Source organism: Cicer arietinum, chromosome 8 (assembly GCF_000331145.2).
Source record: "Cicer arietinum cultivar CDC Frontier isolate Library 1 chromosome 8, Cicar.CDCFrontier_v2.0, whole genome shotgun sequence".
Lineage (NCBI taxonomy): Eukaryota > Viridiplantae > Streptophyta > Magnoliopsida > Fabales > Fabaceae > Cicer > Cicer arietinum.
Genome location: NC_021167.2, coordinates 4,168,207 through 4,184,710, shown reverse-complemented (window position 1 = coordinate 4,184,710; position 16,504 = coordinate 4,168,207). Strand labels below are relative to the sequence as shown.

General features: G+C 31.0%; 2 protein-coding genes across 2 annotated transcripts; one reads left to right on the top strand and one right to left on the bottom strand.

The window, feature by feature from the left end:
• Positions 1 to 2,696: 2,696 nt before the first annotated feature.
• LOC101492822 (uncharacterized) lies at positions 2,697 to 4,311 on the top strand. The gene has a single exon (XM_004511872.4). It carries the CDS (start codon positions 2,871 to 2,873, stop codon positions 4,047 to 4,049), a length of 1,179 nt encoding a protein of 392 aa, XP_004511929.1. The 5' UTR covers positions 2,697 to 2,870; the 3' UTR covers positions 4,050 to 4,311.
• A 5,878-nt stretch (positions 4,312 to 10,189) lies between these two features.
• LOC101492490 (zeaxanthin epoxidase, chloroplastic-like) lies at positions 10,190 to 16,286 on the bottom strand. Its single transcript, XM_004511871.4, has 16 exons — positions 15,610 to 16,286; positions 14,858 to 15,020; positions 14,647 to 14,721; positions 14,446 to 14,546; positions 14,253 to 14,368; positions 13,025 to 13,236; positions 12,690 to 12,781; positions 12,137 to 12,251; positions 11,952 to 12,055; positions 11,764 to 11,809; positions 11,568 to 11,632; positions 11,391 to 11,477; positions 10,985 to 11,042; positions 10,808 to 10,896; positions 10,627 to 10,711; positions 10,190 to 10,426 (listed from the first exon to the last, which is right to left on the bottom strand). The coding sequence occupies exons 1-16, from the start codon at positions 16,107 to 16,109 to the stop codon at positions 10,349 to 10,351; spliced, it is 1,986 nt and encodes a 661-aa protein (XP_004511928.1). The 5' UTR covers positions 16,110 to 16,286; the 3' UTR covers positions 10,190 to 10,348.
• Positions 16,287 to 16,504: the final 218 nt, after the last annotated feature.

Here is a 16,504-nt window from a genome sequence, read left to right as displayed (position 1 = left end):
AGTCCCAAGCACCACTTATGAAGCATATGGATATTTGTATTAAATACTTTGGGAAGCTTTGAATTAGTCGATGTGTATTTCTTGCACAATTGTAATCTAATTGATGGAGGCTTTTATGGGATGTTGAGTGAATGTTATGCCTCTAATTAGTTTGGAGCCTTTTCATGAGGTGGAGTTTTTACAAGAATGTGGTATATTTACTCTTTTAATCAGAACTTAGTATGCCTTATGCTTTTTAGATGCTCCTTATATTTATCTCGTCTCTTAAAAAAAGTTTGACCATACTGATTTTTATAATAAAAGTCTATATTATCAATTAGGAAACGAGATTATATAAAACAACACACTTGTTTCTATTTATTAAAATATATTTTATTTACGATAAAATAATATAATTTTACATATAAGACTTAAAACAGATAATAACTAAAAAATATGATTTGAGGTCAGAATAATATATATCTTATCTTTATAGTTAGATATATCTATAGTAAATAAAATTATATTAATAGAAAAATAATAATTAATGTTTTATAAATAGTTTAAAAGATGATTAAAAAAAGTATAAAACAAACAAATATTTTAAATGAGAGATATGGATAAAGTAGTTGGATATAGCTCTTTCTTCGTATATTCTGAGGCAAATGACGAAGAAAAATAGTACAAAAAATTGCAAGAAAGAAATGAACAAAAAAGAGAAAATAGGAGTGATTAACGTTAGAGTACCTCAACAACAATGTGTCATTATGATTGTGTGCTTAGCTTATAGACCCCCCGCCAAACAAATGCATGATTACTTGTGGGCCAAAGATTGGTCACGCATACTACTAATAATAACTAATATTTTTTTAGTGATTATTATATATAATACTAATCTAGAATCATCGGTTAACCAAGATAAAGCAACAAGCTTATAATACCATAAAATACAATATCAAATATCTACGTGGTCACTTGAAAAAACAAAACACAAGTTAACCGAACATGGATATAATAGAAGGAATCCTAACATGTGCCATTGCATTTTTTTAGTTTATTAACAAATGTTGTTAGTACACTTAAGTAAGACCTTATAATAAAATACTAATAAAAAGTAAAATAGAGGATTATGTGATTACTTTAAACAAAAAACAAAATTGTACCGCGTGGGAAGCTTTTGTGTAGCAAAAAATATAATCTTCTCGTTACCGTTGATAAAAGGACAAATCTCCTAAACAAAGAACACTCACAAATTCACAATTGTTAATTTTCTTAATCGAGCCGTTGCTCAACAGCTGTTGCCTGTTGATCATAATATCATGCCATCATGCTTTGCAATTTATACTACTTTCTGATCAAGTGCTTATTTTTCACGTATGATTTTTCAGTTTTACCTATTGTTTTCTTCTTATCACAGTTCATCATCACTTTATAGAGTTAAAGGGGCATGCAGTCATTCAGCAAAAGTAATAATAAAAAAATAAAGGGGCATGCAGCATTTCACACAACTAATAATATCTAAGTATTTATCACTTTAAACAAATAATTTCGAAATATATAATTAAAAAACTACGAAGTTCCGATACTTTAAAATTAAGCATTTATTTGTAAAAGAATCACAAAATTAACTATTATTTCAGTTTTTAATATAATATTAATTATTATCTTTATTTTACTATTATTAATTTATTTAACAATTTCATATATATTAAAGGAATATATAAAAAACAAACTATATTTTTATCATATTATTTTTTTCAACGTCATTGGTGTATTTATTATTATTATTATTATTATTGTAGTAAAACGAAAGATAGATTGTGAATTAAGAGTTATATATATATATATATTATTTTATCTGTCGTAAAATAACTGTTGTGATTGATAATTTTATATAAATTAAAAAAATAAGAAAAGATAATAGTGGTTTATTGTTATTAGTTATTGATTAATTTTATTTATTAATATTAATGTAAAATATAAAATAATAATTTTTAAAATATATATAATATTAATTAACTGATACATTGAAAAAAAAAATCAATTAATATTAAATTAAAATGGATATAACTAATTATACTTTTTTTAGTGTACTATCTAAATTGTTTATAATTGGCTGAAGTATTATTTAAGCCTTATTGATTTTAGCAAACTCAGTTGTATCCCATTGACAAGATACATATTGAAAAGAGTATCTCGGATTCGGGATATAGATTAACCCACATAATAAAAAAAAAGTGAATGTGATAATCTCAGCCGACTAAAACTCGAGGCCAAGTAAATTGTGGAAATGACAAAGGGCTTATAAAAGTTAAGGGACTAAAAAAAAATAACCTTAATGTTACTCATTGTACAAAATATAAACACCAATCTTTATTTTTTATCGCATAACAAACATATTAATTTTATTATATCATTATTTAGTTTTTTCTTTTTTAAAATATAAATAGGATAAATAAGTGTCCAAATATTATTTTCGTGGGTGATCGTAGAAGTATAAGAAGAAACATGAATCATAATTTTGTTGTCCGTTTTACCATTTTGGACAAAGCATATTATTTACTTTATAGTGTGAAGACAAGGAGCGATGAGGAAAGTGAAAATAAAAGAAGAAAAATAATTGGTAAATGTCTGATGAAGTGTGAGAGAAAAAGATAAATAGAAGTAAATGTATAAAATATTAGAAGGTATTAATATGATTGTTGAAGAAGAATCAGCAAGAAGGTGTGGGGTCCATTATTTTTGGTTCTATAAATGAAGAAGGTTATGTACAAAACTAAAGTCTCTCTGTCTCTGTCTCTAGAACTGGAAAACGCAGTTAAACACTTCCCTCTCCTTCATGATACAACAAAAACAAAACACAAACTAGCACTTCCTCAAATTAAAACACAATGGTTGACGTCGACCGAAGAATGACCGGTTTAAACCCGGCTCACATAGCCGGTCTACGACGTTTATCAGCACGAGCCGCTTCATCTTCATCCTCTTCCTCAGAACGCAATGGTTTACTTTCATTTTCTTCAGTGGTTGATAAAGTCATAACTCAACTTCATAACTCAGGCGTACAAGTTCAACCTGGTCTCTCCGACGCTGAGTTCGCACGTGCAGAGGCAGAGTTCGGTTTCGTTTTCCCGCCGGACCTCCGAGCAATTCTCGCCGCCGGCGTTCCTGTTGGTGCTGGTTTTCCTGACTGGCGATCAAGCGGCGCTCGCCTCCGTCTTCGTGCTTCACTCGACCTTCCGATCGCTGCGATTTCGTTTCAGATCGCAAGGAACGCTTTCTGGTCAAAATCTTGGGGGTTAAGACCCTCCGAACCGGAAAAAGCACTGCGAGTTGCGAGAAATGCTTTGAAAAAAGCTCCGTTACTGATTCCAATCTTCAACCATTGCTACATTCCTTCTTATCCTTCACTCGCCGGAAACCCTATTTTCTACGTCGACGAGAATAGAATCTTCTGTTGTGGTTTCGATCTCGCCGATTTCTTCCAACGCGAAGCTCTCTTCCGAAGCTCCGAATCGGATCCGAAGATTCTCATGAAACAGAGATCCGTTAGCGAGAAATCCGCGGGTTCCTCAACGGTTTTTTCTCGGAGGAGTCTCGATAATGGAGGAAGAACGCCAAGGTGGGTGGAATTTTGGACAGAAGCCGCCACGGATCGCCGCCGGAGAAACTCTCTGTCGTCGGTTTCGTCGTCGCCGGAGAGGTTTTTTGAAATGCGACGGTCTGAAATTCCGGATTGGGTGGATGAATACATAGGGAAAATCGGGTCGGTTTTGAGAGCGGGTGGGTGGAGCGAACCGGATATAACCGAAATGGTTCAAGTTTCGGCTTCTAGTTTTTTTGAAGGGGATTTGGTTGTGCTGGATAATCAAGCGTTGTTGGATGCTTTGCTTTTGAAAGCGGATAGGTTTTCGGATTCGCTCCGAAAAGCTGGCTGGAGCTCCGAAGAAGTTTCCGAAGCTTTGGGATTCGATTTTCGACCGGAGAAGGAAAGGAAACCGGTTAAGAAGCTGTCGCCGGAACTCGTGGAAAGAATCGAGAAACTGGCTCAGTCGGTTTCCCGGTCATGATATAATTATACTTTGAATTGGGATGGGATGAACATTTTTCCTTTTTTTACTTTTTGTTTTTTTCCTTCCAATTTTAATTTTTAAGATATTAGGTTTTGGTTCTCCCTCTTTTGGGATACGACGAGGAATTGGAGAAACGCCATGTACTAGGAAACAAAGTGCACAAAATAGTTTGATTTTACATGTTTATGATAATCTTTGCCTTTATATATACTACAAAATTATACTAGTAAGTTCATAATAAATTACCAACGGTTGAATATTTCTGTCTTTTATTGCTCAATGCTGCTCTTGATGTTACTACTTTTATAGTGTTATTTGAACCTTACCTATTATTGATAGTTTTGTGATTTTCTATTCTATACTTGATTCATTTTAGTCTATGATGAATTGTTTGAGCTGGCTAGGCTCTAGAGTACCTTCCAAGTAACATGGTGCACGTGTGTATCTGCACACATTCAGAGGCTGCGTCTGGTTTAGGACAGCACATCTTATATAAATATATAGCATCCAAATTATCCAATGGCAGGCTTGAGTTTGGAACTATGATAATTAAAAACTCTAATTTGTTGTTTTAACTTCATCGTGGTTCTGGTACCGCTTGGTGGAAGGAATGTGAAAATAAATAGCACATGAATTTTTGAATGAAAAAACAGAGGAAGGAGCAGAGTGTGTGTGTGGGTGATAGATAGTGGAAAGGTCTCAGATTTTTTCTGTATAATTTTAAATTTCAAAGGCATATGATAGAGAGATATGTGATTGTTAATTTTATCCCCTTTTCTGAAGCTCAATTTCATTGGAATTTGGAAAAGGATATGCATGTAATGCGTGTATGGGTTTGCAGGCAGATAAAACTGACACAAAAATAATATTGTAATAATAGACAAAATATCGAGGCACATTGTAGTTGGAATGGAAATGAATTTTGTAAGTGACAGTTGCATATGAAATGTTTTATATTTATACTTTATAGATTAATTATACAAATCTTATTTGTAGTCAAATTGTGTGATGCCAGTGTTTATGAATAGAGCAAACTTTGTTAGGAGAGGTATTTGTGTGCTTGATAGTATTTTGAAATATTAGTCTATATATCTTGATTATTGGAAAATGAATTTTAGTATTATTCTGCCCATTTATTATATGTACAAAGGAAGGGATGAATATAAAATCTCCATAAGACGGCATTACACAAAATTTCTAGATAGAAAATTAATCAATCTAAAGTGAGAAAAGTATAAATTTTGTATATGATCATGGGTTATGATGCTCACTACATATTTGGATGAATGAGAAAACTAGAAAAGAGTAGGCATTAAGCATAGAGGCATGACGAAGTTTTTCATGAGTCGTGTTTGGTCCGTTTTCAAACCGATCTGACACTCGATTTTATTAAAAAAACTTAAAAGATCAAATGAATTATATTAATAAAAATATTTTAAACACGTTAAGAATATAAAAATACAAAATATCTTCTCTCACAAAAAAATAGCATCAATACAACTAATTTAATTAAATTTTATTAGTTGAATTTGAAAAAAAAATTCATATTTTTCTTTTTCTAAAAAATCAGAATTGATCTAACCCAATGACGAGTTGGATGCAATCTTCGAATTCATATATATATATATATATATATATATATATAATTAAAATACTTTTATATTAACATATAAAAAAATTAATTTTGAGTTCGTTGATTAAAGATCATAAATTTATTATTTAAATTATATCACTTCACGGTTAAATGAATTGATTAGAGTTTGAATTTAAATTTGGCGATGGAGTTATTAATGATGTTTAGAAAGATTGTTGTCCAAAAGATTTTTAACGATTATTTTTATACTATGATGGTAAACTAATATTTTCAAAGGCATTAAATATAAAAAAATTAGACCAACACAAAAATTGATATTTGCGGTTTAAAATTTAAAACAAACACATGATGACTCAACTTTTAATATATTTGATGACTCAAATTCATTACATTGACTTTAGCATAGAAAATATTGCGGATTGTATAAATTACTTTATATTTCATTTGTTCACAATTTATTTTACATTTTAAAATTATTTGGTATAATTTTTCATTTAATCATTTTCATTTATTACCGATATCAATTTCTAAGCATGTTTTAGATATTTATCTTTTGAATTAATATATTTTTTTCACCATTTCTTTCTAAATTTAACTGAAAGACTGCATTTTATAAACTTGAAAGATAAGGAAAGAAAAAGTAATCTACTATTTCATTTTACTTAGAAACTTTTAAATTGTTTGAACATATTTTTTTACTGAACAATTACATGCATATGTTAAACACTAAAAAAATTATTTTCTTCTTTACTAATGATACTTGGTGGCCAATGTTTGAATGAACAAAAAAAAAAGAGAAGGGCAAATCTGGAATGGAAGTCGGTGAGTACGGAGGAAAGAGGGGCACGTGGTTGGGCCCAACGGCAATGGTTCCGTACGAGCAAGGGTGATTGAATTAGAGGGTTTGGTTTTGTTGTTTACATGTTTAACTTCTTCGCACCTTCTTCCCTTCAGCTTTGAACATTGCTTTTCTATCTTGTTCGGTAATACAAAATGAAATTCATATTTTGTATGTTTTTTTATCACTGCTTTGTCTTTGCTTGTTTTGTAAACATTTGGGGGAGCATCTCATCTACACTATACTGCATTTCTTCTTCTCAACGAAACGAACCGTCACTTTGGTAGTTGGTACCATGCTTTTTTATTTTATTTGCTAATGTTTTTTTCGTTGTAACACTAAACATTTTCCATTCAAATTATATATGGATTTTAATAATCCATCTACTCTAAAGTAATAAGATTCATTTTAATCTTTAAAAAACTGCAAGAATAAAAAAATACTCATTTTAATTGAAATATTTAATAAAATTAGTCCGACACATAATTACAATTATTCAAAATAAAGTTTTATTATACAAAAAACACCATAATTTATTAGATTGAATAAAAAGAGTACAAATATAGTGAAACATAATAGCTTGGGAGACTCCCTAGCCACATTTACAAACTAAACAAATACCTAAGTTTTACAAGATTTGAACATCAACACATATTAAGAAATTTGCAACTAAGAAGACAATATCATACTAATCACTAAATCACTAAATTTTAGCAATTAAATCAATTTATTCCACATATGATAATTGAGCTGAAGAACCACAATTTTTAAATCTATTAATCATTTCTTTAGCTTTTGAAAGCATAAATCGACTATATAAATTATCAAAATTGGTAGGATCTATTTTGTATCAACATGTCACAATTTGGTGAAGTGATAGACATATTACTCTATTCCAAAATATAACTAATAATGAATAAAAATTATTTATTTAATACAAATATCAACTTGTGGTTGACTTGAGTGATGAAAAATTTAAATGTTTTAATAAAATAATAAAAGATTAGGAAGAAAAAAACCTACTTTGTATATTCAAATACACGATACCAACAAAATATATTTGAAACATTAAAATATGATTATTATAATGAAAAAGAAATCACTTTTTAATTAAGTACTTGATAAGCAATAAAAAAGAAAATTTTAATAATTTCAAAATATATAATTTTCAAATTTTTTATTTATAAATTTGAGACACTTATTGACATTTCTTCTATGATAAAATAATAAATAAAAAAAATCAATAAATGCATCTACGAAGATTGTAGAAAAAATGCATCCAAGCAACGGTGAGTGCCTAGTGCATATGTTCGATTATTTCATGGTAAAGTAATCCTGATTCATGTGACATTTGTAAGAATGACCGGCAAAGATTGATGAACTTTTTCTTCCCTCCACGTGCCTCCGTAATGGCAATGCTATTCAAATGGCCCTCATTAATTTGCATGAGCATGACACCTTCTCTTCCGCCGTTTATGTGTCTCACCCAATCTCTTTAAATTCAGACAACCTTTCTCACTCTTTCGATCCTATGTGGGATCCACCTTCAATTATTATTTCTATTTCAAATCCAATTATTAAGGAGATGGCTGGCTATGGACGGTGCTACTGCTTGCTAGTGGAGTTCATATCAAACCTAATTTATCAAATACTTGTCTAACTACAATTCCATCACTATATGCAGTAATGCCCTAAATTTTGACATCGACGGTTATAAATTAAAAAAAATTGAAATTTAATATATATATATATATATATATTATCAATATAAATAATTTTTATATTATAAATCAATTATAACGATTAAATTATTAATAGAATTATTTATATCAATTTTTAAACATGACATATATATAGAAATTAAATAATAACAATCTCCACTCACGAGTGTCCTGCAAATAATCCAAATCCTAATTTATCTTGTCTGAGAGAGGATGAGATAATGGTGCCCATTTCCACCCCACTGTTATTTGATATCAATGGTTTAGCTTTTGATCCCTCAACCGCTCCTACTACACGTTTTTGTTCATCCAAAAGGAGACAAACCACTTTATACAATTTGAAATGTGACAATTAAGGGATGCTGACTATACTTCAACATTGTCCTTTCTTGTATATGGTTACTGTCTATCACTTATACTAGACTTGTGTAAATTATTATGATTAAAATATTGTAGGACCAACTTTGGTTCATGCTTCCATAAGTTCCATTGTCCTCCTAGGTCCTAATTTGCCTTTAGGGTTAGGTCTCTGGAACAATTCATGTGTAGACATACACATTTGAACATATTATTTAGACATAAAAAGGAACGTGTAATTTTTTTAAAAAAATATATATAATTTTATTTGTTGTTCAAATGCATGTCTTTTTTAAAAATATATATAATTTTATTTGTTGTTCAAATGCATGTCTACTCAAGAATTGTTAGAAGCTGTGTCCTTATCACTCTCATCATGCTATTTTTTTTTTTGGCTACATGACTTTTTTTTGGATGAATAAATTATTTAGTAGTAGTGTATATTTAAATTTCTATATTTAAAAATAGATTAAATTATAGTAGTCCGTTCACTTAATTTCAGGGAACGTTTTAGTCATTTATCTTTTTTTTTTTTCCCGAGTTGGTCTTTTATTTTAATTTTAAGTGACAATTTTATATTTTATGTTTTAAAATTTCAACAATATTATGCTTTTTTATACAAAAATTCAAAAAAATCATCAATATTTTCAACCAAAACCCATAAATTTAATAATAATAATCTTCAATATAATGCAAATTTTATCAAATCCATAACTCAAATATTCAAATACACTCATATTTTCATCTCTAACAACATCAAATAAAGAATGAAAATATGAGTTTATTTTAATATTTAAGTTATAAATTTGATTAAATTTGTATTTTATTGAAGATGATAATGAATTTTATGGGGTTTGTTTGAAAAATTTGATGATTTTTTTAAAATTTTTGTAAAAAAAAAGACAACATTGTCGACATTGTAAAACATAAAATATTAAATTGTTACTTAAAATTAAAATAAAGGACCAACTCAGAAAAAAAAAATATAAAACACTGATTAAGTTAAGGAAACGCGAATGTAATTTAGCATTGAAAATATTCAAGGTGAGAGAAGAAACTCTTAATTTTTATAGAAAAGAAACATTATTGTTTGAAAGAAGGTGTGCCACAGGCCAGGTCCACCCGGAAAAACTTTGGCCATTTAGCTGAATAATCCAAAGTTATGCCACAAAAGGAAATATTATTAAGAAATTCTTTAAAGAAAAGACTAAACTCAACATTTTCTTGATGATTATGAAGGCAGGATCAAGATTTTTTAAATAGCCGTGTGCGGTCACGTTAAGGATTTCAGCTATTACAGATGTTGCGTTATGAATTGTGATCATTGCCGTATAAATTAATCACAACATTGTACAAATTTTATTAAAGTTATTTATAGATGCACAACTCTGTTTCCCTGTATGATGGAACCTGCTTTAGCCTTTTATTTCATGCGTTTACCGAGATTACAAGTATCATTAATACTCAAAGAGTGGCATTAGGTTACAACATACCCTTCAAGTAAATAGGCATAGATCCATTACATGTTACAAAGAGCTAACAGACATGGATTTATTATCTTTTCTTGAATTAATATAAGTATATTATTTCATTCTAATTAAGAATCGCTATAAAAAATCGTGTGATATGTGCAGATCCTAAAATGATTGACATCATTGTATATTAAATACTCTGCACTAAAACAATGCAGATGTTGGATGACTCTATGGATCCAATTTTTTAGCTGTACAAATTTTCTGTAACTAACTAGACAGATTGTAACTAAAAACAAAATCATAATAATGCTTTATACTTGTAAAATTTCTGTCCCTTCCTTTTTAGACACTCTTGGAGAGGATCTTGTCACCTTTACACGATACGAAACCTGCAAATAACTTCCATGCTTAGAAGATTTATATCAGGACGACTATAAAGATTCGGATTGCATGCAGTCATGTAGTTGACACATTTGTGGTTGTGCATTAAGATAGAACGGTCCAAATTTCAAACTCGTATATTAGATGCAAAGGTCAATTATGTATAATGAAACTACATTTGAGGACTTATGAAGGAATCATTTATCACCTGATTAGAACCAAACTCAATCACATCAGAAGGACGAACACGCGCAGGATAATTTGGAGGTACCCTGTATCGTCTTCCTTCATTGCTGAAAATATGATGAGAAACAAATTACATATAAATTTTTAAAATTTGTAACCTTCAATAGAAACATAGTTAGTGTACTGAAATTTGTTTTACTTACTCAGTGATCCATGTGCCATGTTGACTCCTCATATCAGTCAAGAAAAATGCATCATCCTTGTAGTTAATTCGAGCATGCAATTGAGAAACCTTCAAAAGAGAAAATTTGTTTCATGATCTTCAAGATCATATTTATTGGAACCATGTTAAATATTAAACTCATGAAAAATTGTGTTACCTGCGGTAAAGGTATTGTGATTAAACTGCCTGGATAATCTTCTTGCTGCTGCATGCTCCTGCAATTGGAGCAACATATCAGAAATTAGGTTGTAAGTGTGTGATTGATTTCCTAGTAAGGTGAGACAAGAATTTTCAGACTAAGTAAAATTGATTTTGACATGTTTGAGTGATGCTGATTGAAATTGTTTGTCTTTGGAATTGATTTTAACATGAAACTATAATTTGTAGCTGTTGTCTCAAAACATGATTTTTACACTCAATATAATGTTCACTCACTTTTATGTAAAATTGTAAATGTATCTAAAGTCTAAACATAAACCATTTTTCAATCAACTAACTTTAAATTGAAATAATTTTACGACATCAATTTTTGTCACAGTAGAATCAAACAGCTGAAGGCGTACCCGATTATGCAGGGATTCGCCTCATCACGACTCAAACATATAGGTTTCAGAAAGCCGGCTTCATCTCGACATGGTAATAAATTCCATCTATAATTCAAACAAATGGAGTTATGTGATCTGTATATGTGGCAGACATACTCTATAATTATATACTCTATATGGTAGCTATAGACATACTCTCCATTAATAGTACGCTCAAGTGCATCATCATCTTCAAACCATCTGTGTAACTGGTCACTTGCCTTCATATATAATAAAATTTCTATTAGCATCTACATCATAACAACAAAGTCTAATAGACATAAATAATAAAAGACCAACTACCATTTTTCTCTAAGTAACAAAGTGTACAAAGTAAATCAATCTAACATACTTTGTCTGAGAGCCTGCAACATATTGGTCTGCCTTCAAGTTTGGAGCTGCAAAAGTAGCATTTTTTTTTCATACTTTGAAAGAATAGAAAGTTGTGATAATTTATGTAAAATATTTAAAAATCCATTGAATCATATCATTAACACATGCATGATGGAAAGTTATAAAATCAAAGAAATGTGTCACTACCTATTGCCACCTAAAACCCAATTCAACATCAAAGGCATAACCTTGTCAATTAAAAACATTCCTCCAACTCTCCCAGGATGTGGTATTCTAAACTTGGTCAAAAACTGCAATGTAAAGGAACCATGAATTTGTCACCTTGACTTTATAATTATTCATCATCTAATCATTAGAACTTAGGTTCCTACCTCTAAGGGTCCAAGACCAACACCTAGATATGCCTTGTAGGTGGAAGCCATCAAAGCTGCCATTCTAGCCATTCCATGAATAATGGCAACTCTTAATCTTCTTTCCCTCTCGTATCTGAAACCAACAATGAAAAGAGTAACTATGAGTCACCAAAAAGATTTGTAATCAAATCAACCAATTTGAAAATGATGTAAGATTAACCACAGGACCATAAATGTTGGAATTAAGTTAGTCCTCCAAGGCTCCAACTGTTCTCTGAGCTTTCACTCTCTCCTCTATTTTGAGAGCAACTGAGAAATTAACTTGATGAATCGAGAATAATTTAAGGACTATTTATAATATTTTTTAACTACATTGACCAAATAGGAAATAAAGTGATAATTTAGACATCAGATTGAAGGTTTACTCTTTTTTTTTACATGAACTTTCCTTAGTGCTTTGCACATTTGAGAAGTGAATGGTAATAATCATCCATCAGCAAGAAACCATTGCCAAATAAATCAAGTCATTAAGATACTCAAGAATCAGAAGAATATTTGTAGGAAGAGTTACCTCTTAAGGGAAGAATCAATGTCAATTGGAGAGGCTGATTTTGTACTTTGTTGCCATGCATTGTCCAACTCCCAAGCAAGTTGATATCCATCCTGTAATAATAATGATAACATAAGCTACTTAGAAAGGTTCTTTACCACATTATCTGAGCTTTCCATAGAAATTTGTCTTTGTTGAAGTCTTTCTGTAGAGAGCTTATTGAAATCACCTCAAAACATCTCATGGATATGACATACATTACTCATGTTGTTTTCATAAGCTCTCTTAAACACCTTATCAAGTGGTTATGCAATAAATAAGTTATTTCATAATCAAATGAATATATATATATAAACCTCAATGGCCATGCATCCTCCTTGGCCCATATTTGGCTGCATGGCATGGACAGAATCACCAAGCAAAGTCACACGACCCTTTCCCCATGTTAGTGTTGGTGTCCTATCATATATATCTCGCCGCAAAATTGCCACTTCTTCGGTGGCAACTATCAAATCTATTGCGTTATCACACCAACCCTCAAATATCTTCAGCAACCTTTCCTTTTTCCCTGCCATGAGGAGAGAATTAAGAAGTTAGACATTGTAAGATTTAATCTTTGTGATAGGCAATCATAAAAAAACATATATTAAATCAGCACAAGTTCCACCGTACTATTAAAAAATAAGAGTATGTTGGTGTCGTTAAGGCTGATCTTGAGATGGCTAAAGTGTGTTATGATAAGTGCCCTAATGCCATTAGGTGTTTGTTTCAATTTCTCAACTAACAAAGAACTGTCTTATATATGTTAGGAGTATCAAGTATGAGTAACTTTACTTTCCAAATTAAATATGTTGTTTTTATTACAATGACTGGCGCAAATGTTTTACTATGTGTAGCAACTAGCAATTATTGGTAGAAGAGTTGATTCTGACTTCTGAGTGATCATATGCATGAGAATTATCGTTGTTGTTTGAAATGTTAATCAAATGTGCTATTCAATTTTGTGTTTGTGGAAATAGTTAAAATGTGTTTTAGGTATGCAGGTTTTGATTCAATTCCTTTGTCTTTTATGTTTTCACTGTATTTAGTTACAAAAATTTAGTAAACCGTAGTTTTGATCCATTAATGTGTGAATTGGTGTTATTGTAGTCTTTGAATATATTGAAGTTATAAAAACATCTTTGAATATATCTTCTATTAGTAGTTTGATAGACCAAACTGACTAGCGGAACACACATTCTAGGATTAAACTAACTAAAAAATAAATAAACCAGTTGATTCTGGGTGATCATATGTAACAGAATCATCTTTGCTTCTTAAAAGTAAAAATGTAAATCAAACATATTAATCAAGTTTTGAGTGTGGCATAGTATTTATAGTTCATGGAACTTTTGATTAAATTTCTTTATCTTAGTAGTTAGTTATAAAACAGAATTCATTTGTTATGTTCTCTTTCATCGTGCTTTAATCTCTTAATTAAAAACACTATCTATGTCTTTGATTATAAATGGCACAAAAATAAAATTATCTTCAAAGGGTATCCTATTCTCTGATAGATGTCACATTTAGTTTAGGAGCACATACCGTTGGGGGCATCATAACCTCCAGCAGGTTCTTGATGAAATGCATACCATTGCATCTTTCCAGCACCAACATCTGAAGATACAAAGTATTGTTTGTGTCCTAAGAATACTCGGTACCTTTAATCAGAGAAGTTCAAGTGAGTTTCTCAACATAGTTGAAATTGGCATTTAAGCCAAAGAAATGGCCAACTTACCCAACAGATTCAATGTCAGGTGGCACAAAATCTGCAATACCAGTATAACAAGTATAGCCAGAGTATGTAGCTTCTGTTTCCCCAAATAACTTTGTCCTCACCTGTTCATAAAGTAAGTAGTATGTTAAGATACTGTCCTTATGAACCGTAAATTGTTAAACAAAAAACTGTAAATAAAAAGAAAAACAAAATTAACAAGACCTTGGACCAAATTCCATCTGCTCCAACCAAGAGATCGCCATCAAATTTCTGACCATTCTCCAGCACCACTGTTACCTATAATTGAGGAATGTGGGATGACAGAAGTGATAAACCAAATAACATCTAATTATATTAGTCTTCTTAAAGTTTCAAAAATACCTATGTTAGCATTGTGAGGAGAATCTTCAACATAAAAGCTTTCTTTAATTACCTTAGTTCCATGATCAACAAAATCGACAACATTACTGGCATTCATTATGACATCTTCCCCTACTGCACGAGCAAGAATATCTTGTAAAGCCATTCGACTAATAACTCTAGTGACTGGAAGTCCGCGTTCTGCTGCAGGAGTGAATGTGTCAAATTTAATGTACCTGATAACCAAACTAAATATCAATTCACAGTAGTACGTGCTAAAATTTCATACAATAAATCTCAGAATACATGAAAAGAGTTCTTTTTGGATATATGCAGGAACTTGCTATATCCTATTGTTACATGCACTTAAGAATAAATTTTGTCAGCATTCTCTTTAATTCTTGCTTGAAACAAAGAAAATTGATGTATTGATCAAAGAGTGTGCATACAAATAAGGTTCACAACTATGTCAGACCTTAAAATTCTCTCACAGTATTAATCAAATAAAACAAAGAAAGTTAATGTTAACTGAGATACAGGGATTTCTTTATATGGCTACAGAAGTATCATGTTTCAAAGTTTATGTTTTAACTTTTGCCACAAAAATCTCAGTAAAATAGAGGGAACTTCATGTTTTTCAAACAGGTATAATGTGTTTTCTAGACTAGCTGAAAAATAGGTACACTACAGTTCTGATGAACACAGAAGTAAGTTGAATCTAATTTGTAATATTAACCGATAATCATAAACTAAACCAATTGGTATCTCATGCCAAGAGAGAATTAAAAAACTGAAATGACTAGTATGACAGAAGATTTAACTTACCAAGACCCAGAAACTCCATCCACAAGCCCATTGATTCTATCACCTGTGATGCAACCAACTCTCATAACTTCCTCAGCAACCTTCAAATCTATAGCTTCTAAAGCAGCCAAAGCATTGCTTTGTATCTGAATTGGACCTCTATATTGCCCCTCCCCTCTTATAGCACTCAAATCCTTCTCAAACACCAATACCTCAAACCCTTTCCTCTTTGCAGCCAAAGCAAAAACCAAGCCACCAATTCCTCCACCAGCTACAAGTACCCTAAGCTGCTTCTTCTGATGAGTTTGATCCACACCAATTTCAGCTACAGTATGTGTTGACTTTGTAACAAAAGACAGTGCTTCAAGCAGTACTGTTGCTTTTACTGGCATCAGTTTCTTCCTCTGCTTGGTTGTTCTGCTTCCATACCTCACAAAAGGTGAAATATCAGTTGAGAAATGGGTTTTTGAGAAAGCTGCCATTGAGGGATTGAGAGAGTTGTAAGACAAGGTAGAAGCCATTTTTGCAAGTGTGTCAGTGTGTGTTCTCTTCCTTTGTGCAATAAATATGAAATTATATCATAGCTTGAGAAGGTTGACGAATAGAAGGCAATGCATGAATAGAAAAAAGAAAGATCGCACTAACATAACAAGGAAAAAACAAAAGCATTGGAAATGGTAGTAGTGGAATTAATCAGAGAAAATGTGAGTGCTTGAATCACCAATAATAGAGAAGGAAAAGCCACGTGGCACTATGTTAGTCAGCTCAGTGGCTATTGGTTAGTGTTCTATAACAACGACAGATTTAGAAACCTGAAATTGTTGTACACGTGTCATTTTATGACAAGCTCATCCACATAAAACGTCAGATACAAGTTGATGGTGTGATGATAAATCATGATTTTTAAATTAATTTT

Coding starts and splice junctions, on each gene's coding strand:
- LOC101492822 (XM_004511872.4), top strand. CDS start 2,871: ATGGTTGACGTCGACCGAAGAATGACCGGTTTAAACCCGGCTCACATA.
- LOC101492490 (XM_004511871.4), bottom strand. CDS start 16,109: ATGGCTTCTACCTTGTCTTACAACTCTCTCAATCCCTCAATGGCAGCT. Junction 12,252..12,689: donor ATTGATTCTTCCCTTAAGAG/GTAACTCTTCCT, acceptor TGTTGGTTTCAG/ATACGAGAGGGAAAGAAGAT. Junction 11,478..11,567: donor GAGCGTACTATTAATGGAGA/GTATGTCTATAG, acceptor TTTGAATTATAG/ATGGAATTTATTACCATGTC.